The sequence below is a fragment of the Prunus avium genome, chromosome 3 (assembly GCF_965620075.1).
Source record: "Prunus avium chromosome 3, drPruAviu1.hap1.1, whole genome shotgun sequence".
Classification (NCBI taxonomy): Eukaryota; Viridiplantae; Streptophyta; class Magnoliopsida; order Rosales; family Rosaceae; genus Prunus; species Prunus avium.
The window spans coordinates 36,799,648-36,824,952 of record NC_142286.1 but is presented as its reverse complement, the minus strand read 5'-3'; the positions used below and the strand labels follow the sequence as shown (position 1 = coordinate 36,824,952).

Sequence of the window (25,305 nt, the reverse complement as noted above, 5' to 3'; positions counted from 1 at the left end):
GAGGAGTATAGACACATGTAGTTTGATAAAGGATGCCATGCTCCATAAAAAATGGGCGCATAGAAGCGAACTCGCTGCCATTGTCAACACATATTGCTTTTATATCGCAATTAAATTGAGTACGAACAAAAGATTTTAATAATGGCTGAGTTTCATATTTGAAGCGCATCAAATATAACCAAGTGCAACAAGTATAGTCATCTACAATGGTTAAAAAGTACCGTGCACCAGAATGAGAAGTAACTTTATGAGGTCCCCAAATATCACAATGAATTAAAGAAAAAGGTTCAGTAGAAGAAATTGAACTTCTACCAAAAGGCAATCTAGTTTGTCGTGCATAATGACATGCATCACATTGATGAGAAGAGTTAGAAGAAATAGTTGGATTTATTTTAGTAAGTAATTGTAGGCGAGCAGGTGAAGGGTGACTGAGACGTTGATGCCAAAAATTTGATGAATTGGAGACGTGATTTGAGAATGGGTGAGTAAGAACAAGGTGAATAGAATAGAGTCCGCCATGTTGTTTACCCAAGTCAATTGTCTTCTTCATTGCCAAATCCTGCAAAAGACAAAAATCAGGAAAAAAGAGGACACAACAATTCAGAGATTTGGTAAGCTTGCTAATAGACATTAAATTGATCCTAAAAGAAGGGACACAAAGAACATTGTGTAAAGAAATATTGGAATCAAAAGATATGGACCCAATGGAATGTATTGGAGCGTTAGCACCAGTAGGTAGTTTAACAGATGAAGGAGTCGATGAAGACGACGATTGAGAAAAAATTGAAGGTCGGGATGTGATGTGATCCGTTGCACCACTATCAAGAATCCAAACTTGTGAAAAATTATTGGAAAAAACTGAATTTTGAAAATCAAAAAAATAAGAACTTGCCAGACCTGTAATGTTTGTTTCCACGTGATTGGCAAAGGTGGAACAAAACTGATCCATGATAAAGAGTAGAATTTTGAGATACAAAGAGCTCTCAAACAAAGTAATAAAAACGACCATAAGGCTAAGAAGAACTCAAATCGTGGTGAAGGTCCCAGAGCCTATTGCTCTGATACCATGTGAAAAGTGATAATCTGATGTATATTGCTTGTGTATTCAGTCATAACAATTACAAAGATATATAGTAAATTATACAGAAACATATATGGAGAGAAGTAATAACTACAACCTAAACTGCAGGGATTGCTAGACTAGAGAAGGAAACAGAATTAGTCAAAGGTCTGCAGCAATCTACTCCTATGATTGAGATTTCATATTGTAACAATATTAAATCAAAGATAATTTCCCTAATTAAATAGAAATTAATTAGGGTAATTAGTTTAATCTAAAAAATATTCCTTTTTTACGTGTTGTGTTCTTATTGGCCGGTGAAATATATGTTCCACCCGGATCGGGCATTTAAGAATATAAAAAATAATCCTTCCTGATTGATCTATAAAAATAGTATATTCAATAATATTGAAGAGTACTGATGATGGCTGGGACTGGTGAAGCTTTTGAGAACCAGGAAAGGTTGCAAAACTGAAAGAGACAAAACGTGTAGCCCAGTTCATGCATTACAAATCTAGGTTGGAGACCAGATTTTAGGGAATGCTTATTGGCGTCCACGTGTGACATATGAATTGGATGTACACTGTATACCTCCCTGCAATACAAATTTGGTATAATTTACATTTAAATAATAAAAATTGGGTTCTATTTAGGACAAGGTCTTTGCCTTCTATTCTCCAAAAAGGGTTTATAAAATCTTGGAATAAAAATGAATAAATCCGGTATTACCCACAGAAAGATTTGATCAAAACTATATAATAAAAAAGAAGATGCATATGAAATGTAACTTTGCATTTAAACTTTTCAATAAAGCTTTTGCTGCTAGGCTACAAATTATCATTTTCCAATTGAAAATATGACTTAAGTTTAGCCTAATGGTGAATGCCAACCAACCTTGGACTGTGAACATACTCCAAACCACAATGACAATCAAGCTTCAAACCAAGACCATTAGTAACCACTAGAAGATGCCAATTTCGTTTTCGGTCTGCAAGAAAATGCCAATTACCAAAGACCAATTGCCAAACCTTTTGATTATGATTTGTGATCATCACAACTGTCAAGCATTTACTTTGAAACAGTCAATTAAGTATTCTGTTGTTTTCTTTTTAATAAATAACCCGTTAATACAATATTAGTTTTTTGGAAAATTCACTACATTTTAAACTGGGGGACTTGGCAGGCGGACTGGCAAAGTGAGCACACACGCTACCGCGTTCTTCCCACTCTCTCTCCTCCCTTTACGCCTTTTTCTATGTGAAAAAACGAAACTTGTGCCACCCTCTTGACCAAGAAGAAAGAAACTTTCTGCCACCCAAGAAATAGAACTCAGACATTCGGACCAGAACACAATCTTTTAACAAAAAATGGGGCCTCTGTTCCTACGCATGATTCGATCAGTCTCAAAATTGATCAGTTTCACCATTTTGCTTCTCTTTGGACTTGCTTGCACCAGCTTCACTGCTACAGGTATCCTCAGTCTTCCTCTTTCTCATTCAATCTTTCTAAAGTTAGTATTTTTTTTCTTGGAATTTGATTATATTCATGGGTTTATTCCTTTTTAAGTCTACAGTGGCCTAATGTAGTGTCTCATATTTGTTGAATTCTGTTCCTTGAAGGTGTAGTTGACTGTTTGATTGGAGAACTGTTTGTGAGGTTTTGGCAACTTTTGGGTTTTGGGTTTAGAGTTTGACAAATGAGGAAATCAATTTTTGTTTAATATCAGAACGTTTAATTCTCTGATGTTGATGTAAATGAGTTTTGATGGAAAATATGGACCTTAGCTCTTGTTTTTCCATTTTTGAGTTCTGTTTTGGAATTCGAACTCTTTTTTTCTTTCACAAAGAATTCGAACTTGTTAATTTAAACAGATGAGATACTGAAGAAAGAAAATTTAATCAGTTAAACTAATTCAGCTATCAAATACTTTCTATTACAAGGAAAATGAGAACAAGACTCCAAAATGATTATTTTTGCGTAATCTCTAATTGATTCAGCTCATCACAATGTTCATTGTTTTGCTTATTTCTTACCAGAAGCATATGATCCGCTTGACCCCAATGGAAATATCACAATCAAATGGGATATTATAAGCTGGACTCCTGATGGCTATGTTGTAAGTGTTATTTGAATTTTGAGCCTGCGATAGTCGAGAAGTGTTTATTTATCGTTTATTTTTTACCTTAGTTGCGCAGCTTTTCTAATGTGGTTGACTTCAAAGAAAGAAATAAACATGCAATGAACATAGATAATACAGAAACATGTTTCTGAATTCCAAGGAATAACAAGAGCTGCTCATCAAGTTCTTCAAGCGTTAGTTGCCTAACCTGAACAACATCTGAACTTCATGCTTCCATTTGGCTTCTTGCTTGCACAGATTAGAGGGCACTCAGCCTTGGCATGAGCATAAGAAAGTTTAGTGAATCTTTCATAGCCTACATAGTGACTCTGATTCAGATATTTTTTCCCATAGAGTAGGATTGGGGTTTTTTGGTATGTTTGTCACTTGCAATGTTCATTCCTACTGGGGATATTCGGCAATTAAACTTAGTCACTAGAATGAGTCTTAGACACAAGTTGAGCTTAAATCTACATGTTTCTCTTTTGGTTGAGTAAATTAAATCTTTGTTAGTTGTGAAAGCAGTATTTTAACATGGATTCATTTTACCTTCCACTTAAGAATAGTTGAATAGGGTAAATATCTAATCAACATTCTTTTTGAATAAACAGGCTGTTGTTACCATCTATAACTTCCAGAAATATCGGCACATTCAAGCACCAGGCTGGTCACTGGGATGGACATGGGCAAAGCAGGAGGTTATATGGAACATGGTGGGAGGACAAGCCACAGAGCAAGGGGATTGTTCAAAATTTAAAACAACAATCCCCCACTGCTGTAAAAAGAACCCAACTGTTGTTGATTTATTGCCAGGAACTCCTTACAATCAACAAATTACAAATTGTTGCAAAGGAGGAGTACTTACTTCATGGGTGCAGGATCCAGCCAATGCTGTGGGGTCTTTTCAACTAAGTGTTGGTCACGCAGGAACCACTAACAAGACGGTCAGAGTTCCTAAAAATTTCACCCTGAATGCACCAGGGCCTGGGTATACTTGTGGTCGCGCAAATGTCGTCAAACCAACTAAATTTGTCACTCCAGATAAACGGAGAGTCACTCAAGCTATGAGTAAGTTATAATAATATTATGAATGTTTTTAAAGACAAGTGTTTGTGCTAAGAAAACATCGGTTTAATCTTACCTCTTGTTCATGACAGTGACATGGAATGTTACGTGCACATATTCGCAATTCCTGGCTCAGAGAACTCCCACTTGCTGTGTCTCACTCTCATCCTTCTACAATGACACGGTAGTGCCCTGCCCAGCATGTTCATGTGGCTGCCAAAGTAATGCAACTCATCCAGGAAGCTGTGTAGAGTGAGCTCTCTTCCAGAATCACCTTTTTAAACTTCTTTTTCCTGATTTTAAGATGGAATGTTTCTTATTTTTCTGTAAGACATTTATGTTCTCTGTGAATTTGCAGGCCAGATTCTCCCTATTTGGCTTCAGTTGTCTCAGCCTCTAGCAAGAATAGCTACATGCCTCTGGTTCGATGCACTAACCATATGTGCCCAATCCGAGTTCACTGGCATGTCAAGCTAAACTACAAGGAATATTGGCGAGTGAAAGTTACAGTTACAAACTTCAATTACAGGATGAATTACTCGGATTGGAATTTAGTTGTCCAACACCCAAACTTTGACAATCTGACCCAGATTTTCAGCTTTAACTACAAGTCAATAACTCCTTATGCGACAATAAGTATGCTAATCCTGACTTATTAGTTATTATTTTTTCATATGTTCTTTAATTGTAGTGTTATTATGTGATTTGACCTGTACTTCAAGTTTTCCAAGATTTCTAAAAGACCTGCATATGTTAATCTTCATTATTATGCATGCACATTGAAAGTTGGGAATGTGTAATCTGGTTTTCTTTCAAACAGATGATACAGCCATGCTATGGGGACTAAAGTTCTACAACGATTTCCTGATGCAAGCTGGGCCTCTTGGTAATGTACAGTCAGAGCTGCTTTTCCAGAAGGATCAAGCAACTTTCACATTTGATAAGGGTTGGGCTTTCCCTCGAAGGATCTATTTCAATGGCGATAACTGTGTCATGCCACCTCCTGATGCCTATCCATGGTTGCCAAATTCTGGTTTCCGACAGTATACCTCTCTGCTTACTCTAATCATGACTTCTCTATCAACCGCTGCACTCATGTATGTTCATGCTTAACCTGACCTTGCAAGTGTTCAAATCTTAGATTTTCAAAGGGCTTAGTTGACCTCAAAATTTATGGAAGCCACTCAAAATTTTCCATGCGTTTTGGTGAAATGCTTCCACCATGAAGTTAGATGGATTCAAGTATGCTGCTGGTGTCCATTTTTGTTTCTTGATACTACATAAGAGTGGGTTACTTCTGGCTATTGTGTTGCGTGTATATTCGTGTAGTCAACCCCTTTCGCTTGTAGAGTGACCAGGGTTTTGTAATCGTGATTGTAAATCAACAAGAATGATTAACTAGCAATTGGATCTGATCATAGTATCGATCTTATAGTTGTTTTTCGTTCTCACATCTCATATGACCGTATTGATTCAATCAAATCATGGCAGTTCTGCATTAAATTGAAGATGTCATTTGCCAAGCATTGACTCATATAGTTTTACTTAGAAGCACATAATAGTCATTCTCTAATACCTTCCCTATTGAGAAGGTTAGTTGTAACTTGTAAGCATTAACTTGTTAGGTGCAAATGCATATATAATTTTTCGAGATTGGAATTGATCTTCAAGTTGCCGGCCGTATACAAAAATATCACCAGCATTAATTTAAATTCAAATTGCAGCACAAAGCAGAATTTAATAGATCTACTTACATCTCTCAAAAAAAACAAAGATCTACTTACATGATACTATATTCCTGATGATGATAGAACATAGAAACTCAAATACTAGACTCACTCTATTCACAAGATACATATGAGTAAGACTGGTATTTGAGTGAGTCTGATATTTGAGGCTTGTAAGGAGATACAAGCCTCTTGTTCCTTACGAGTCTATAAGTGAGTTCCAATGCTTCACAAAGAAAGAGCCCTTGGAATTTTAGTGCCTATGCTTCATTTCTATGTGCAAAATATCCTTTAGACCTTTGCTTCAAAAAACTTATTAGCCATATCGCCACAATTCTGAAACTATGCAGCCAAATCACCAAATGGCTATCAAGAAGAAAATGAATAATGAAATGAATGTTGAGAAGGAAAGTAGATTTTGATAGGCAGAGTTGGGCAGAAAGGGGTAGGCATCAGGACGGGGTAACTGGCACTCATCACCATTGAAGTAGACTTTGCGAGGAAATGCCCACCCTTCCTTCAAAGTGAATGTGTTCTTGTCCTTTCGAAGCAGCATCTCCGACTGAACGTTCCCAAATGGCCCAGCTTCCATTAATTGGTCGTTGAAGAATTTCAAGCCATTGAACATACCAGTGTCATCTGCATATAACATAACATGACAGCTATGTTAGCCCCTGACTATGAGAACAATGTGGAAGAGGAGATTGTTTGGAACTCACTTATAGACTCGTAAGGAACAAGAGGCTTGTAATCAAAGCTGAACACTTGTGTGACATTGTTGAGATTAGGATGCTGAACAACCAGAGTCCAAAGCGTGTAGTTCATCCGATAGTTGAAGTTTGTGATCGAAACCTTCACACGCCAATAATCCTTATAGTTACGCTGCACATGCCAGTGCACTCTAACCGGGCACATGTGCCTTGTGCACTGCAGCAGCGGCTTATTGTCTTTCTTCGGAGTGTTAACTCCCACCATGCTCAGAATTTTGGAGTCACTTCTGTAACACAATCAACATGGATCATGTTATTATTTATGCATACATCTCTGCACAACTTATGTAATATATAGTTACTTTAGACTATTTTTGAAAATGTCCAAAAGGGTCTCATGACTTACTTGACACAATTGTCCTTGGTTTGGCAACCGCAAGTACAAGGTGGACAAGGAACAACTGTGTCATTGTAGAAAGATGAGAGAGATACACAAGAGCTTGGGTATTTTCTGGCCAGAATTTGTGAGTAAGTGCAGGTCACATTCCAGGTCACTGCATAAAAACATGATGATGTTAAGCTAACCAGAGTATACTTACATAACAAATCAAATATTAGAATGAAGCACTTTATAAATCTCTAGATCATCATGTCAGCTAGCAGGCAGAGGAACTTACTCAAAGCCTGAGTCTTTCTGCGTCGATCAGGTGTCAAGAAAATTGTGGGAGGCACAACTCTTGCCCTGCCACAGGTGTATCCTGGTCCTGGGCCTAGCAAAGTGAAGTTCCTGGGAAGCCTCACTGTCCTGTTTGAAGTACCAGCTGATCCAACACTGAGCTGGAAGGCGGAGACAGCAGCTGAGGGGTCTTGGCCCCATGCACCTAGCACTCCACCTTTGCAACAATTTGTGAATTGCTGGTTGTAAGGAACACCAGGAAGCAAGTCCACAAATGTGGGGTTTCTCTTGCAGCAATGAGGTATGTTCCCTTTGAACCTAGAGCAGTCACCTTGCTCCGTGGCTTGAGCTCCCACCGCAGACCATATCACTTCTCTTCTAGCCCATGTCCATCCTAAAGTCCACCCCGGGCTCATGATGTGCCGATACATTTGAAAGTTGTTCAGAGTCACAACTGCCTGCAAAATACAATTCAGTGGAGGCATAGTCATTGACACACATTTTATTATGTGATGACCAAGTTCATATGCCCTCTAAATCTTTTTACAACAAATTTCTTTCAACTATAGATAAGTAACATACTCACCACATAGCCATCTGGTGTCCAAGACATGATATCCCATTTTATTGTTATGTTTCCATTTGGATCCAAGGGATCAAATGCAGCTGCATCAAACCACAAAACATGCATGAACAACAAAATTCATAAGCAGAGAGAAGTGATTTTGTTTCATTCCAAGTTCAAGTGTTCTAAGGTGGAAGAGTTTACCTGCATATGAAAAGATGACAAGAAAGAAGAGAGCTGAGACAAAGAATCTCATCTCTGGTTCAAAAGCCTAATTACCAACTTGCCAATGATTGAATTTGGATTGTAAGCTTGAGCAATTTTGTTGAGCTGGGTTCACAGGCTTGTTAGACAAAGGCTCTGAAATCAATCACGAGCTTCTTAGTGGGCAATGGATGTGTATGTATTTAATAAAGATAGAGACTGTGGAAAGAAAAATTTATTAGCTCTCTACACAGATGGGTTACCAAATTGTTGTTAGAGACTTATAACATCTTCAATTCTCTTAGTCTCTCTCATCTGAAGACTTCTGTTTAGCTTTCCATGTCTTAAAGCAACTTCTAATGAGACCAGGCAGGGTAAAAAAATCTGCAGTGAGCACAACATCTCAACGGTCCGGATTGCAGCTGAAGGTGACAGATAATGAGGTTTGAAGTTGAAGCTAAGAAATTGGCCATACATATGTTACAGAAAATATTTAATCAAACCAGACATGTTATAATTTTGTTGTAATATATAAAATCCCACTATATTATTATACAAGCTGGTTGCTTCTGCATGGTAAGCTCGACCCATCCATAGTAATCATTTTAGCATGTATGCCATTAGAATAATTTATGTCTTGTCTGAAATCTTGCTCTTGTCTCCAGGGTTTAAGTCAGAAGCATGAGTTTGAAAATAAGCAAAACACCAAAGTAGGGACAAGTGATGAGTCCCTTTCTGCTAGAAAGGCCACTCAACTGCTTTGCATTTAACAGACTTGAATTGGATTTGCTTCAACAGTAAAATGTCTCTCGTTTTGGCTTTTGCAGTATTTTCCCACTCATTTCCATGAATCATTCAATTTGAGAAGGGATTCATAGCCAAACTATTGATGAACTAGTAATTTAGGTTAGATGTAAGCATCAATTGGTCATGCAAAAAGCATAATTTATTGCATTTGGTCATAAATCAAATTCATTTATTCAGTTTTATTGCTAAATTGTTAGCTTAAAACAAGAACAGCCCAAGTGCTTCTGTAACGATGGGGTTATGTTGAGGGGTTCAACTCATCCGTACGATAATACCTCTGCAATTAATCGGATGACTATTAAGGGCCGGTTCATTATAACCCAGATTCTCATATTTCTCAATTAGTGATAGGGCAAGGATCTAGCAAGAACCTCTAAATGAGGACTTAATATGAGAACACCGTTGGATTATATCCAACGGCTTTCCAAAAAGCAGTTGCAACTGAAATTATTGCACTGAAACACTCCCTTCATCCGCATGCTTTCTCCTCTCTCCCTCCAAAAATATCACTCCCTCCAAAATCACTCCCTCCAAAAATATCACTCCCTCCAAACAGATGCTCTCTTGAAGAACACAATTTTTATTTTCTGGTTTGATATTCTCCTCCCTCCCTCCATACGGTCTACCCCTCTAATTCTCTATTATCCTTCTTCTTTCGCATGCTATGTTCTCTCTCCCTCCAAAAATATCCATTCCTCCAAAAAACAGATGCTCTGTTGAAGAACACCATTTTTTTTTTTGGTTTGATATTATCCTCCCTCCCTCCCTACGGTCTACCCCTCTAATTCTCTCTTTTTTCTTCTTCCTCTCTCCCTCCAAAAATATCCCTTCCTCCAAAAAAACAAATACTCTCTTGAAGAACACCATTTTTTTTTCCTGGTTTAATCTTCTCCTCCCTCCCTCCCCCGCGGTGTACCCCTGCAATTCTCTTTTCTTTTTTCTTCTTGTTTGGTCATTCATACCATACAAAGGAAGTTACATCTACCTCTGTAATTCAATTTTATGTTTTCATTTGGCCAGTTTGGTGACTCTGGTCTGCTTCATCAAAGTGGCCTTGAGTTCATTACTTGATGATTGGAGACCACAAGTGAGCACTTGGCTCTGGTTCTATACTGTTGGTTTTCAAATCTTTGAGTTTGTTGGCATATTGGTCCAGCCCATGATGGAAGAAGAAAGTAGTCTCCCACAACTTTCTGGCTCCTTCTCAAGCTTCACGTGATGAGTTTTGGAAGAGTGCTTTTGAGATGTTCTTTTTATAATTAAAGGGAATATGGCTGGTGGCTAATAATATTGCATGGAATGATGATGTCTTTGGTGGGAGACAATGCATGGTCCAATGATAAAGAATGTTCTTTCTCTTTGGCTGGCCATCACGTGGGTTGGTATGCGGTTTCCCTCATTAGGAGAGTTGCTGCATGGGTTTATATAAGGAGGCAGCAACCAAAGCTGGAGCAGAGAGAGCGTATTGCACCAGAGAAGATGTCGTGAGACAGAGAGAGAAGGGTGAGAACACCATCCGAAAGCCATCAGTCTTCCACTCTAATATTGTGAGAGTGAAAGAGTTAATTGTGTACCACTCTAAGTGTTTAAGTGAGGTAAAAGTGGGAGAGTATAGTGTGATGTCATTATACTTTCTCTGTGTGTATCATCAAGCCCTGGGCATTGGCTTGGTAGGATCTCTTTGTGTGTGTATGGACTATAGCGTTAGTATCATTTATGTATCTTAATGTATTGACAATAGCGTTAGTATGTATCATCTGTATCTTAATGGGTCGACAATAGAATTAGTAGATATCATTTTTGTATCATAATGTGTTGGCAATAGTGTTAGTAAATATCATTTTTGTATCTTATGTGTTAATGATAGTGTGAGTAGTATGGGTATGGGTATCAGTATTTAAACTTTGTATGTTGCAGGTATAAAATGGAATATGAGTTTGAACTTTGTTTCACATAGGCGAGTACGGTCTTATAATCAAGCAATTTCTTGTGATATCAAATGAGAAAAGCGACCTTTGGATAGTCCTTTGGTAAAAACATAATTGAAACCAGAAACATTTCTTGTGATACTCTAAACCTTTCTTCTGATACTCTTCTCATACTCTGTTTAGCAAGTTTAAAAGAAATTAAAAAACCAAACAGATGAGCCATCAACATAACACAAGCAAATGAATCGATGAGTTCGAATAAAATTGAACAAGAAAATTATTTTAATTTCTGTAAGTGGTTGCTAACCTCCAATGTCCCAACATCAACAATAAAAACCATTTTAAAAAACCTCTTAATGGAAATCCTCTTCTAAACAAAAAACAAAAAAACTGCATTCCTGCTGCTAATAAACAAATTACCATTTCTTGAAGAAGCAATGATTGATCTTGGTTCCACAGGTATGACCAATCTTTTCACTTCATTTAAAAAAATATAAACATATCATCAATTTCATCCCCAACTTCATTTATAATAATTACCAAATTTGCAGGGCAACCAGAGCCATCAATGCATAGCTGGAAATGTATCATCTCACTGCAATAGCAAGATTAATACCAAGTTCGGCAGCTATGATAGAAACAGTGGAAGCAATGGCTTAAGTGCTTTTGGTGAACAAAACATGAAATAACAGAACATGAAATGCAATATTATACGCTTGAAGTCAATAACAGAACATGAAATACTTGAAAAACAGGGATGATGATTATGTGAAAACAGAAACTGAAAAGGGATATTTGATACATTTCTGAAACGTAACCAAAGCTAATTAAACTCTACATGGTGCAAAAAGAGATGTAATCAAAGCTACTAAAAGATATAATCAATCAAAAACACTCTCTTGAATGTTCCAGTGAGAGAGAAGCCATAGATTGTGAGAGAGGGAGACAGAGAAGAAGCCACAGAAAGAGAGGGAGGGTTTCGATGGGATTTGATGTGAGAGAGAGAGAGAGAGAGAGAGAGAGAGAGAGAGAGAGAAATTTGCAAAGTCTGAGAAGGAAGAGATCTGAGAGAGCATTTGGGACTAAAGAATGAATTAGAGATTGGAGATAGAATATGACGCTTCTGTAAGGGAGAGAGAATGTGACCCCGAAAAGCGTGAATTTTTTTAGGATGAGGGAACGAGAGGGTTAGCGCGAAAGAATTTCCCCCAAAAAAAAGAGCGCCAGCGAAAAAAAATGGGGAGAAGAAATCAATGTCTATGACGCACATGCCATGTCATAGAAATCAATGTACAAGACTCTGCCACGTGTCAATCTATTATATTTCATATTATTTCTCTATAATTTAATTTCTAAAATTCATAATAAATAATGTATCTTTCTCATTTCTTTCAGCAGTCATTTATTTGAATTTTTGTTCCTATATGTTCCCAATGCAGTGAAGTTAGGGATGATGAAGCTAGGAATTTTCTGGTCAAATCAGAGCCAAAGATGGAATGAGTGCTTGAGTGCTTTAATTGGTGTCTTGTGGCTATTTGCCGAGAGTTACATCACATTATGATACAATAAACACATATCTATATGAGTATCATAATGTGTTTATTGTAATGTGGTTTTGTATCATAATGTGTTTACATCAATGCTACAATATATAGATATATGATTATGGTTGAATGTTTAACTGCCTCAGTTTTGAACTTGAGAGGTATTACCAATCGTGTGAACACACATGCAACACTGTTTTGTTTTGATTATGGTGATGTGAATATATTAGCAATTCAGTCTGAACACAGAGGTGCATGTTGTTTAATTAGAAAGGTTTATTTTTTTTAACTTGAGGAGCCGAAAAAAATATGTACATACAATATTGTCATACAATAACCGTGATACAATATGAGAAGGGTGGATAAAAGGATGTTATGCCATATTGTCATACAATAACCTGAAAGCACTTCCCAATGTACATATGTGAAAACAAAATGTAGTAGTCGTTTGGGTTTTACCCCTTACTAGTTGATCAGTTTACAAACAGAATATTGAAAGCTATTCCCCATGTATCCCAGTGGTGGGTTTGGGGTTGGTTTCGGTTTCTTTATCCTTGGTTTCGGTTTCTTTATCCTTGGTTTCGGTTTAATCGTGAGACTCAAGACGACATGGTTGATTTCAAGTTTCAACATATCTTCTTGTTGCTTTGGTTTATTTTCTTGTCCTTACTGTTTGACTAGTTTTGTCCTCTTGCTGGTTTTTTGTCCTCTTGTTGCTTTTGTTTAACCACATATAGTATTAGCATTAACTTGGTTTTTGAAGACGGCACATGCATAATATCATTTAATACCCATCCCAAGTTATTATTTGTTGATAGCATAAAAACATACCCATCCCAAGTTATTATTTGTTGATAGCATAAAAACATACACATCCCAAGTAATTATTTAGTACCTAAATTCCTCAATAGAGGAATGTTATTCACAATCCCATTACTTGCTAGACATGTGGACACACAAACGCTTGCTACATGTCTCTCCTTTGTGTAATTATGATATCACTTTCTTCTCTCGGTTGCCACTCTTTATTTTTTTATTTATTCTTTTCTCTCTCTCTCTCTCTCTCTCTCTTCTCCTTCTCACATCCTTAGCCTCGTCCTCCTCTGTTTTTTCCCTTGTTTTATCATCTGGGTAGCTCTAGTTTTTAGTTTTCTTATTCATTCATTACTGGTTTTGGGTTCAAATTTGCTTTTTATTTTTCATGACCCCTCTTTGTTATGCTCATGTTCATAAAGTGGTCACCTTTGATGTTTGAAATCTGTGCCTTTTGTGTGTTATGGATCGGTTTGTGTTTTTTTGGTATGTCAATGGGCACTTCTATGAATAAGAAGAAATAAAGAGGAGAGAAGAGACGGAGGGCGATGGAAAATTTATAGAGATGGAAAGAAGATAGGAACGAGAGAGAGAGAGAGAAACTGATGGAGAAAAAAAAATTAAAAAAGAGAAAGAGAGAGCCAATTGAGAGAAGAAAGAGAAAATATTTTTAAAATAAGAGATAGAGAGAGAGAGAGAGAGAGAGAGAGAGAGAGAGAGAGAGAGAGAGATATGCAAAATCGAGAGACAAAAGAGAAACAATTTTTTAAAAATAGAAACACGATGCAGCAAGCGTTCGTCTGTCCTCGTGTCTTGCAAGCAATGGGACAATCGGTTTTGAGTGCTTGTGAATAGCATTCCTCCACGCGTCTAACAAGTAATGGGATAATCGCTATTGAGCAATTGTGAATATCATTTCTCTATGCCTCCTCATTTAACCTTCCCCATGAAAAGTCTCTTGCATGAATAAGTTTTCCATAATACCCCTAACCCTAAACCCTAACCCTTAACCCCAAACATCTATACCCTAAACCCTAAACCCTAAACCCTAACCCTTAACCCCAAACCTGTAAACCCTAAACCCTACAACATAAACCCTACAACCTAAACCCTAACCCTTAACCCTAAACCTCTAAACCCCCAACCGCTAAAACCTAAACCCTGAACTCTACCAATTTAAACCCTACATACGTATTTCTTAGCACCAATTATTTGTATCCCAAGTCCAAAAAGAAAAAGAAATTCCTAAGCTATTGTTTGTTTGATCACATAAAGACGGCTTCGATATTTGTTGTTAGTTGTATCATTTATCAAATTTGCCATCTGTTATGGCTTGTGTATTTTTCTAATTGGTAATTTATTTATTGTGAATTTTAGAAGTTAAATCGTATAAAAATAAAATGAAATAGTCGAAGATTGACATGTCATTTTTTTTGTTATTTATTGTCTTTTTCTTTATCAAATTCATAAGAAATTAAATACAAATAAGAAAAATACACCAAAAATTGCTACAAATAAGAAAAATACACCAAAAATCATGATTCTACATATTTGAATTAATGGAAATCATTGAATCAAAGAAATAAGAGTGTATGTGATAGAATGTTTTGATTTGTCTATGAACAAAGTTGACTTTTTATTATTGATTTGTATTTTTATAATTTAGAATTAGCATTTTGGAGCTTTAAAGAAAAGATAATATCACAAGATGTTTATAGGAATTTTCTGGGTATTTTTATGATTTTAAATTTATATATTATGAATTTTAGAAATTAAATTTTTGATAAAAAGCCTTTATAATTTTTTCCCCCAAAAATTTTCGCGTGCCGCCCTTTTTTCACCAAATTTAAGTTTGGTGCGTCTTTTTTTTGGGGTCAAATTCTCTCTCCCTTACAGAAGCGTCATATTCTATCTCCAATCTCTAATTCATTCTTTAATCCCAAATGCTCTCTCAGATCTCTTCCTTCTCAGACTTTGCTCTCTCTCTCTCTCTCTCTCTCTCTCTCTCTCTCTCACATCAAATCCCATCGAAACCCTCCCTCTCTTTCTGTGGCTTCTTCTCTGTCTCCCTCTCTCACAATCTATGGCTTCTTTCTCACTGGAACATTCAAGAGCTTCAACTCCTCATCAGCTACAAGACAATTGCTCGAGGCCAATTGCTTCGAAGGTGAAGGCTGCGTGACAATTCCCAAGGTGTGATTTTGTAAAGCTCTAAACTCCATGCTTGATACAAAGTTTTGGTATCAGTTTAGGATTGATTTGAATTCTAGATGTATGTAGCTTGCTTTAATTGTGGATTCCATGTGAATGTTTGTTTTTATTTGGATTCTATATGTATGTGATTTTATTTGATTGAATCCAAGATCCTACTTGCATTTGTGATTTAATTTGATTGAATTTGGGTTCTAGTTGTGCGTTAGTATTTAGAATTTTTATTTTTGTTTTATTTTCAGAGAGTAATTACGATTTTGTGAAAATTTCTCCTCCTGGTTATTATTTGGGTATTATCAGTAGCTTAAGAATACAACACTTCAAACTTAATTTTCTTTGGTGGGCACTTCAATCATCGTTTTGTACTGGTTGGGCATGTGTGCTGGAATTTTAGTTCTTGCTTGAAATTTTAATTTGATATCTTATTCCCTCACATTTTATTCTTTGATGCAGCTCCTAATAAAGATGAGTCACTTCAAATGGTGAGATTTGGTGCTGAAATGGTGTTGCTCATATGCTTGCACAATTGTCTAAGGCCTTTTAGATAAATGTTATGGCTTAATATCTATGTTTGCACCAAAGCAGGTGGAACTTTCATGAAAGTGTTTTTGATTGATTATATCTTTTAGTAGCTTTGATTACATCTCTTTTTGCACCATGTAGAGTTTAATTAGCTTTGGTTACGTTTCAGAAATGTATCAAATATCCCTTTATGACAGTGATAGGTATTAATCGTGCACTGAGATGATACATTTCCAGCTATGCATTGATGGCTCTGGTTGCCCTGCAAATTTGGTAATTATTATAAATGAAGTTGGGGATGAAATTGATGATATGTTTATATTTTTTAAATGAAGTGAAAAGATTGGTCATACTTGTGGAACCAAGATCAGCCATTGCCTCTTCAAGAAATGGTAATTTGTTTATTAGCAGCAGGAATGCAGTTTTTTTGTTTTGTTTTTTAAGAAGAGGATTTCCATTAAGAGAAGAAATGGTAATTTGTTTATTAGCAGCAGGAATGCAGTTTTTTTGTTTTGTTTTTTAAGAAGAGGATTTCCATTAAGAGGTTTTTTAAAATGGTTTTTATTGTTGGTGTTGGGACATTGGAGGTTAGCAACCACTTATAGAAATTAAAATAATTTTCTTGTTCAATTTTATTCGAACTCATCGTTTCATATTTGCTTGTGTTATGTTGCTGGCTCATCTGTTTGGTTTTTTAATTTTTTTTAAACTTGCTAAACAGAGTATGAGAAGAGTATCAGAAGAAAGGTTTAGAGTATCACAAGAAATGTTTCTGGTTTCAATTATGTTTTTACCAAAGGACTATCCAAAGGTCGCTTTTCTCATTTGGTATCCAAACTTGTCTCCCGGGAGCCAAGTTTGCAGGGGAGTGTTGAGAAGAAGACATGACATAATCACTAAGTAGACAACACAATATTCTGGTGCATGTACACAGAGCTGGACTAACGGTAGTGTAGGTGTGGGACCAAGACAACTGCATGTGGTCTTGACTAGTACAGAATATTTATCAGATTAGTGATATGTTATTTTATTCTTAAAGTCTCTACCCACATGCAGAATACTTGTATATAAATATAGTCAGCATCTTGTAAACGAGTGCAAGCAATGATAAATTAGTTTCCTCAGTATTTTATTGTGAATTTTAATACTGACGTTTATCCATAGAAGTTGCTTGATTTGATTATAAGACCGTACTCGCCTATGTGAAACAAAGTTCAAACTCATATTCCATTTTATACTTCCAACATATAAAGTTTAAATAAGATATACTGAAACCATAACGAAAACATGAAGATATAGATCTAACACCCATACCCATACTACACACACTATCAACACATAAGATACAAAAATGATATTTACTAACACTATTGTCAACATATTAAGATACAAAAATGATATCTGCTACTGCTAATACTAACGCTATTGTCAATACATTAAGATACATAAATGATACTAACGCTATAGTCCATACACACAGAGAGATCCTACCAAGCCAATGCCCAGGGCTTGATGATACACACAGAGAAAGTACAATGACACCACACTATACTCTCCCACTTTTACCTCACTTAAACACTTAGAGTGGTACACAATTAACTCTCTCACTCTCACAATATTAGAGTGGAAGACTGATGGCTTTCGGATGGTGTTCTCACCCTTCTCTCTCTGTCTCACGATGTCTTCTCTGGTGCAACACGCTCTCTCTGCTCTAGCTTTGGTTGCTGCCTCCTTATATAAACCCATGCAGCAACTCTCCTAATGAGGGAAACCGCATATCAACCCACGTGATGGCCAGCCAAAGAGAAAGAACATTCTTTATCATTGGACCGTGCATTGTCTCCCACCAAAGACATCATCATTCCATGCAATATTATTAGCCACCAGCCATATTCCCTTTAATTATAAAAAGAACATCTCAAAAGCAATCATCCAAAACTCATCACGTGAAGCTTGAGAAGGAGCCAGAAAGTTGTGGGAGACTACTTTCTTCTTCCATCATGGGCTGGACCAATATGCCAACAAACTCAAAGATTTGAAAACCAACAGTATAAAACCAGAGCCAAGTGCTCACTTGTGGTCTCCAATCATCAAGTAATGAACTCAAGGCCACTTTGATGAAGCAGACCAGAATCACCAAACTAGCCAAATGAAAATAGAAAATTGAATTACAAAGGTAGATGTAACTTGCTTTGTATGGTATGAATGACCAAACAAGAAGAAAAAAAGAAAAGAGAATTGCAGGGGTACACCATGGGGGAGGGAGGGAGGAGAAGATTAAACCAGGAAAAAAAAATGGTGTTCTTCAAGAGAGTATCTGTTTTTTTGGAGGAAGGGATATTTTTGGAGGGAGAGAGGATAGAGCATGCTCAAGAAGAAGAAGAAGAAAAAAAAGAGAATTAGAGGGGTAGACCGTAGGGATGGAGGGAGGATAATATCAAACCAAAAAAAAATGGTGTTCTTCAACAGAGTATCTGTTTTTTAGAGGAATGGATATTTTTGGAGGGAGAGAGAACATAGCATGCGAAAGAAGAGGATAATAGAGAATTAGAGGGGTAGACCGTAGGGAGGGAGGGAGGAGAATATCAAACCAGAAAATACAAATTGTGTTCTTCAAGAGAGCATCTGTTTGGAGGGAGTGATATTTTTGGAGGGAGTGATTTTGGAGGGAGTGATATTTTTGGAGGGAGAGAGGAGAAAGCATGCGGATGAAGGGAGTGTTTCAGTGCAATAATTTCAGTTGCAACTGCTTTTTGGAAAGCCGTTGGATATATCCAACGGTGTTCTCATATTAAGTCCTCATTTAGAGGTTCTTGCTAGAGCCTTGCCCATTAGTGATAATCTTTATGAAGATTTGGCTGGGGCATCTAGGCCCAGAATAGTTTTTTCTGTTTCTGGTAGACTCTAGGCCCATATTTTTATTTTTAACTTTTTGATCTGTCACGGAATTAATATTATTCTTTTAATGTTTATCTTTTGCAAATATTTGATTGCCACCGCAGAAGAACATTCTAGTGATTGGATCAAAGACTTAAATTGTCAACCCACAGGCGAAGGCTATTGCCAAATGGCCATTGAAAAGTTACGAGTTTTAGAAATCCAGAGGCTAAGCCGCTGGTTTTAGGTGGTCAAAATAGATGCAGCCCACAGTAAGTAGGATAGAGTTTCCATCTAGGACCCCTTCCTTGTTGGTGACCCCAAGTCCACATGACACTATATATACTAGGCGCACATAGAATTCCAATGTAACAGTAAAAAGCAAGAAGATAGGTTGGTGATCATCTCATTCTCATTTGAGCAACAAAGCTAGACAAGGAAGGAGATCTTTATTTCTGATGGGGCGTTGGGTTAAGCCTGAGGTGAGCGAGCTTCGGTTTGGTTTTAATTTTTTTAATAAAAAAACTTCCGTTAAATTTTCAGTGAGTTGTTTGTTTAGACCAATTGATCAGGACAGTGAGCTCGTTAAAAAAATAAATTAATTTATAGATATAAAAAAATCCCATCTGTGGGATTTTGTTTTGTTTAGGTGTACCCTCTAATGGCTGCGATGACATTTGTGACAAGCTTGTGCGCATTTCAGCTTACAAGGAACGTGTTCCTCAACCCAGATGTCAGGTACAAAATATACTTATTATTATATGCATGTATAATTAAAGGGTCCTCCTAATTACATTAAACTTGTGATTAATGAATGAATTTAATTAACTTGCAGAATCGACAAAGCTAGGCGTGGAATGGGAGTGCTGGAAAACAAGGAAGAGGGAGAGAAGTACGCAGAGCATGGGCTGCGCAGGTTCCTCCGCACCCGCCGGCCTGAGATCATGCCTACCATCAACAAATTCTTCTCTCAAGACGAATGATATATCTATAATCTATTCTATTCTGTATGATTACTTGTGAAAAGTTTACTTACTTGGGTTGGGATTTGTAACGTTATGGGTTCTTTTGTTTTAATTTGCTTTGGGCCAATTTAATTATGTTTTGGTGATATTCTGTAGTTATGTTTATCAACTATACTTTAAAGTTAATTCTTATTTTTTAAAGAATAACCATCCCCTAATTCAATTCATGATTCTTCTTCTTAAATAAATATTTCTTGACTAATAAGAGTTGGTTAAACCAGTTGGCTAAAGCAATGAGCTCGTCTCTCTACACCTAAGTTTGAATACTCTACACGTAGATTAGACTAAATTAACTTACAGTATTTTAGGCTATCGCTTATATAACATAAATATAAAAAATATATATTACATGCCAAAAATTGCGTCAACGATGGGCTCGGTTTGGGCTATAATATTTTGTTATTTTGGGTTGCTGCCCAACACTCAAACCTCTTGCACATTAGCCTCTAAAATTCTTCTTAAATTAAATACTTGAGCTATGGACTCGGTTTTTTGTGGATCGGCCCAGGACTATTGCTTTCTAGGCCTTTTGTTAATTTCTAAAGAACATTAATCTTGTTCAGTTGAATTGTATTAGAATTTACAGGGATGCCGATAGTCATGTAATTGATTGTAATGGGATGGGAAGGATGCTAAGTATATCCTCATATATATTAATATATGGTCTAAAAATATATTTGCATTACCATATATGGTAACTGCTGATTAACATGGATTTGTTTCCTTATCCTACATTTCCATTTTTTCTTTTTTTTTCTTTGAGTGCTGTTATTTCCACCACCCTGTTATATTTATTCACTCATCTTATCTTCTCACTCACCATGTAAATTTGAAAAAACACACTCATATCTTTCCACCCACCATTATTCTTAAAATACTCTTTAATTATTAATTCAAGTAATCATTAGTTTGAGACATATGGAGATGATCAAGTTGTGTTTGCAGGACTGGATCAAATTCACGAGTCGTACGCTTTCCTTTTTCTTTTTTTCTTTTTATCAAACAGTAGAATAGGTGGGTTATATGAGTTGAGGTTTTTCCCCTAAATTCTTAGAAGTCATTTTACATAAAGATTAAAATTATCTTTAAAATTTTGAAGATAAAGTGAATAGAAAAAGAGGACGAGTGGTGAAAATAGCAGCACTCTTTTCTTTTTTTCTCCTTAGCCATGAGTCAATTTTTCACGGAGATTGAGTGACGTGTCAAACTAATGAATTATGGGAGCGAAAGTTAAATGATCCGTTACGGTTCGAATGATTTTGGCCTAAACCATAATTTTTAATCTATTTTCATCTTCGTCTCACCAACGTCTTTGTTGTGAATTGTGATTGGATTTAATCATATACAGCCAATTTACCATTTTAATAATTTGGATTTCAGCATTTGTATCCAAATCCAATCCATATAATTATGTATCCCCAGCCTCAGTTTTAATTCCTAGCAAAAGTTCTGCCGAGTTCTTCGTTTTCTCAGCCGAAACTGAGAAACCCAAGCTGCTCACCAAAACCCAACAAACAGATACATTATTTCCTTTCTTCTTCTTTGTTTTGTTTTACAAATATGAAGGCTCGGCAGAACTTGCTTTTGATGATCATAGCTAGTGCAGCGGTTTTCAGCGTTGCCACAGCTTGCTCCAATGGGCAGTGCAAGGTTTGTGCCTGCCTACCCTTTTTCATTATGAATGAATGTTTGTGACAGGAAAAAGAAAGAGTAAAGCTTTATGTTTTTGTGGTTTGAATGTGTAGCTTTTAGAAGCATGCTCGTCAGACGGAGATTGTGAGGCAGGGCTTTTCTGCTCCTCTTGCCCAGAAGCCTTTTCCGGCTCTAGATGTATAAGATCAACCATTACAGACCAATTCAAGCTTTTGGTATGTCTATCTCTCTCTCTCTCTCTCTCATACACACTCACATACAGAGACTTTGTGAAGTTTCTCTCTCTCTCTCTCTCTCTCTCTCTCTCTCTCTCTCATGCACACTCACATACAGAGATTCTCATACACACTCACATACAGAGACTTTGTGAAGTTTCCAACTTTACAAGACAATACCATGAAAGGAAAAAAAACAGAGATTTTGGAGGACATGGGTCCACCATATTGATGCCATGGAATCCATCCAATCCAAGCATGACTTTTGCCGGCTCTTTCGGATGTCACAACAACTGAACAGAACACAATGGCCCTACCAAACCCATTCCTTGGGCTTTAGAACATTAGTTTGGGCCTTCACATGGCCCATTTGGACCCAATAAGGTGTAATATTTTGATTTGTTTGTTGTCTTTTTGTTATTTGCTGCAATGCAACAGAACAATTCTCTGCCATTCAACAAGTATGCGTTTTTGACAACCCACAATGCTTTCGCTATTGAGGGAGAGCCTTCTCATACTGGAATTCCTCGCGTTACCTTCACAAATCAAGAAGATACTATCACTCAACAGCTAAATGTATATATGCCTTGTGCCTTTCTCAATTCTATTTAATTTGCTGCTTAATTTATAACATGACTTGTTTCACTGAACTTTCTGAACATCATTTTGTGTGTCATCTTCATGGAAAATTTACAGAACGGGGTTCGAGCCTTAATGCTCGATACGTATGATTTCAAAGGAGATGTGTGGTTGTGCCACTCTTTCAATGGAAAATGCCATGACATTACTGCATTTGTAAGCAAACCCAGTTGCCCCATTTCATTCTTTTTTGTAACATATGTTTGTTTGTTTGTTTTTTTTTTGGATTAAGAAAGTTGCTACTTAATTAATAGGAACCAGCTATAGATACCCTCGAGGAGATTGAAGCATTTTTATCTGCCAACCCAGCAGAAATTGTCACATTGATATTAGAGGACTATGTTGAAGCTCCAAATGGATTGACAAATGTCTTCAAAGCTTCTGGGTTGATGAAATACTGGTTTCCATTGACAAGCATGCCCAAAAATGGTCAGGACTGGCCACTGGTTAGTGACATGGTTGCTAAGAACCAAAGACTACTTGTATTTACTTCAAAAAGTGCCAAGGAACAATCTGAAGGGATTGCATACCAATGGAACTACATGGTTGAAAACCAATGTAAGAACCCATCAACCAACTTCAAATTTTTTACTTCTTTACTTCTTCTGAGTCTTACTTTGAACACAGATGGGGATGGTGGAATGAAGCCAGGAAATTGTCCAAATAGAGGAGAATCAGCACCTCTAAATGACATGACTAAATCATTGGTGTTGGTTAATTATTTTACTTCCATTCCCATCAAGCAAATCAGCTGTGCAATTAACTCTGGGGATCTGATTAAAATGCTCTACACTTGTTATGGTGCGGCTGGCAACCGATGGGCTAACTTCGTCGCTGTCGATTTTTACAAGGCATGCCTTTTTTTTCCCACTGTTTAATTTTTTGGTTTTGAATGAAACCAGAGAAATTTTATTCACACAATGCTTGGTTTCTGATGCAGAGGAGTGAAGGAGGAGGGTCGTTTCAAGCTTTAGACAATCTGAATGGGGAGCTCTTGTGTGGATGCAATGATGTCCATGCATGTGTGGTAAGCTATAACAAATTTTGATTGCATGAAGATAGTTTTTTTATATTATTTTGTTTTATTTTATAACAATTTATGTGTTTGATTGCAGCCAGGATCACCTCCTGGGTCTTGCCAGCCATAGCAGAGACGATAGAAATTCATGTAATAAGCTTAAATCCTCATCATGAGAATTGTATTAATCTCGGGGAACTAGCATGATTTGTAATTGATTTCTATAAACAGATGTGTTAAAAATCATTGTCGTTTCATCGCTTCATAGAGGAAAACAATATGTTGTGTCGTCTGTCGTAGGCCTTGAAAATGCTTGGCCCATGGGTCTAAAAACGTGGGCTTCTCCAAACTCGAAAACGTTAGCATCCAATACGAATGTTCCTTAAAAAGATGGTTTCATTTCATGTGCATTGCACCAAGATGAGAAATTTTAAGGTGTCTTCTGATTCCTTATTTCCGGCGACCGTTTATGAAATTTGAACTCAGGAACTCTTTCAACAGAATAAAGACTAACTCGAATTTTATTAACCTGCACAGTTTAGTACCATTAATTTGAAGTTTGAAGTAAATATAGCAATATTCTAAACATTTGTGGAAAGGAAACCTGTAATGATTTCCAACTGTCTTTTGGAGAGAGAACATTCTGAGAAGAAAAAGAAAAGCCCCTAGTGATTATGTTTCTAAATGGAATCCTTCGCTATATATATTATATATATATATATATATTTGCTGCTTGAACATCGAATCAAAATCCCAAAATTTTGGCTTTTATTAGTGTATTTCCATGCTGTGTTGTGAGAAGAAAGGGGCACAATGATAGAAAGTGGGAGTAATTAGATAATAGAAAGGAAAATCCTGAATTATCCTTTGATGCATATTATTTGTAATGGGAACCAACCAACCACTACTGATAGTAAATGGGATCGCACCTTATTTAGTCCAGGTTTTGTCTCTTCCAATAATTGAGTAGTACTACATCCGTCTATATCCAAAACCACTTTTGGTTTTGTTCCACTTAATTCCCTCTCTTTTATGACAAGATTGCCGGATTTAAGATGTTCCCATAAATTCAAATTACAATCTAACAATTTCAGACCAAAGTAAGTTTTAGAAATGATCCGTGACCGTCACGTCGTGTTTTTATTATATAGGTGGATTGGTAACATCCCGTGACGGTCATAACTTGTTTGAAGTGGATGTCACCTTCACTGAATGATTAGTTTCATATGGGGCAGTATTTCCACACATAGCAACAAAATGATGGATAATCGAACCTTAACCCGTGTTTGAATACATGTACTTTGACCTACGTACCCAAAGGGAAGAAAAAGAAAGAAAAGAACGTGCCTATAAAGTTTGATAAAAGAAAAAAGAAAAAAAAAAAAGGTAACTTCTCTATCATTTCATTATAAGTAATTAGATTTTCTCTATTTCTTTTTTGGTCAAAACTATTATTAACAGACTATTGGATTGTACAATTTGTGGTCAGATCATCAGCTAAATTTGGGGAAAGGGTTGTCTCTACCTTTGAATTTTTGAGTCGGTCAAATTCGTGACCAAGTTTTTAGACTTATAGCTAGCTAGTTATTAGTCACTAGTCAAATTTAACTTATTAGAAATCAGGGCTTAATTTTATTCAGAATTTTAGTCATCCAAGATCTAACATTTCTGGCACCACCAACTGGTATTGGGTAATCGTGAAATAAACAAAGAGATTATTGCAAGGGAAAAAAGATCATGATCTGATGGATCCAGAGTCAAACAGTGGATGCATCCCAGTGGTTTGATTAGAATCGAGTAGCTAATTAAACTTATAATTATGTACCTAATTAAATGTTAATTAGTGTGGAGCATGTGAGTTGGTAGGTTAGGAGGCATCCATACACATGCTAGCAATCTTGAAGAAGGAATAAAAATAAATTTATAG

At 36.6% G+C, this 25,305-nt stretch overlaps 4 protein-coding genes across 4 annotated transcripts; 3 read left to right on the top strand and 1 right to left on the bottom strand.

Moving 5' to 3' along the window:
• The first annotated feature begins 2,241 nt into the window (after positions 1 to 2,241).
• On the top strand, positions 2,242 to 5,699 carry LOC110759080 (protein COBRA-like). The gene is made up of 6 exons (XM_021961108.2): positions 2,242 to 2,530; positions 3,097 to 3,176; positions 3,791 to 4,247; positions 4,337 to 4,496; positions 4,603 to 4,880; positions 5,065 to 5,699. The coding sequence occupies exons 1-6, from the start codon at positions 2,428 to 2,430 to the stop codon at positions 5,355 to 5,357; spliced, it is 1,371 nt and encodes a 456-aa protein (XP_021816800.2). The 5' UTR covers positions 2,242 to 2,427; the 3' UTR covers positions 5,358 to 5,699.
• Positions 5,700 to 5,841: 142 nt separating this feature from the next.
• LOC110759081 (COBRA-like protein 4) lies at positions 5,842 to 8,396 on the bottom strand. Its single transcript, XM_021961109.2, has 6 exons — positions 8,127 to 8,396; positions 7,944 to 8,023; positions 7,359 to 7,815; positions 7,088 to 7,235; positions 6,691 to 6,968; positions 5,842 to 6,610 (listed from the first exon to the last, which is right to left on the bottom strand). The coding sequence occupies exons 1-6, from the start codon at positions 8,176 to 8,178 to the stop codon at positions 6,327 to 6,329; spliced, it is 1,299 nt and encodes a 432-aa protein (XP_021816801.2). The 5' UTR covers positions 8,179 to 8,396; the 3' UTR covers positions 5,842 to 6,326.
• A 10,757-nt stretch (positions 8,397 to 19,153) lies between these two features.
• LOC110759079 (B12D protein) lies at positions 19,154 to 20,016 on the top strand. The gene is made up of 3 exons (XM_021961107.2): positions 19,154 to 19,310; positions 19,478 to 19,566; positions 19,664 to 20,016. The coding sequence occupies exons 1-3, from the start codon at positions 19,287 to 19,289 to the stop codon at positions 19,809 to 19,811; spliced, it is 261 nt and encodes an 86-aa protein (XP_021816799.1). The 5' UTR covers positions 19,154 to 19,286; the 3' UTR covers positions 19,812 to 20,016.
• A 1,125-nt stretch (positions 20,017 to 21,141) lies between these two features.
• LOC110759084 (PLC-like phosphodiesterases superfamily protein) lies at positions 21,142 to 23,668 on the top strand. The gene is made up of 8 exons (XM_021961112.2): positions 21,142 to 21,503; positions 21,599 to 21,721; positions 22,160 to 22,297; positions 22,418 to 22,516; positions 22,615 to 22,918; positions 22,988 to 23,211; positions 23,301 to 23,387; positions 23,476 to 23,668. Exons 1-8 carry the CDS (start codon positions 21,414 to 21,416, stop codon positions 23,506 to 23,508), a joined length of 1,098 nt encoding a protein of 365 aa, XP_021816804.1. The 5' UTR covers positions 21,142 to 21,413; the 3' UTR covers positions 23,509 to 23,668.
• The last annotated feature ends 1,637 nt before the right edge of the window (positions 23,669 to 25,305 follow it).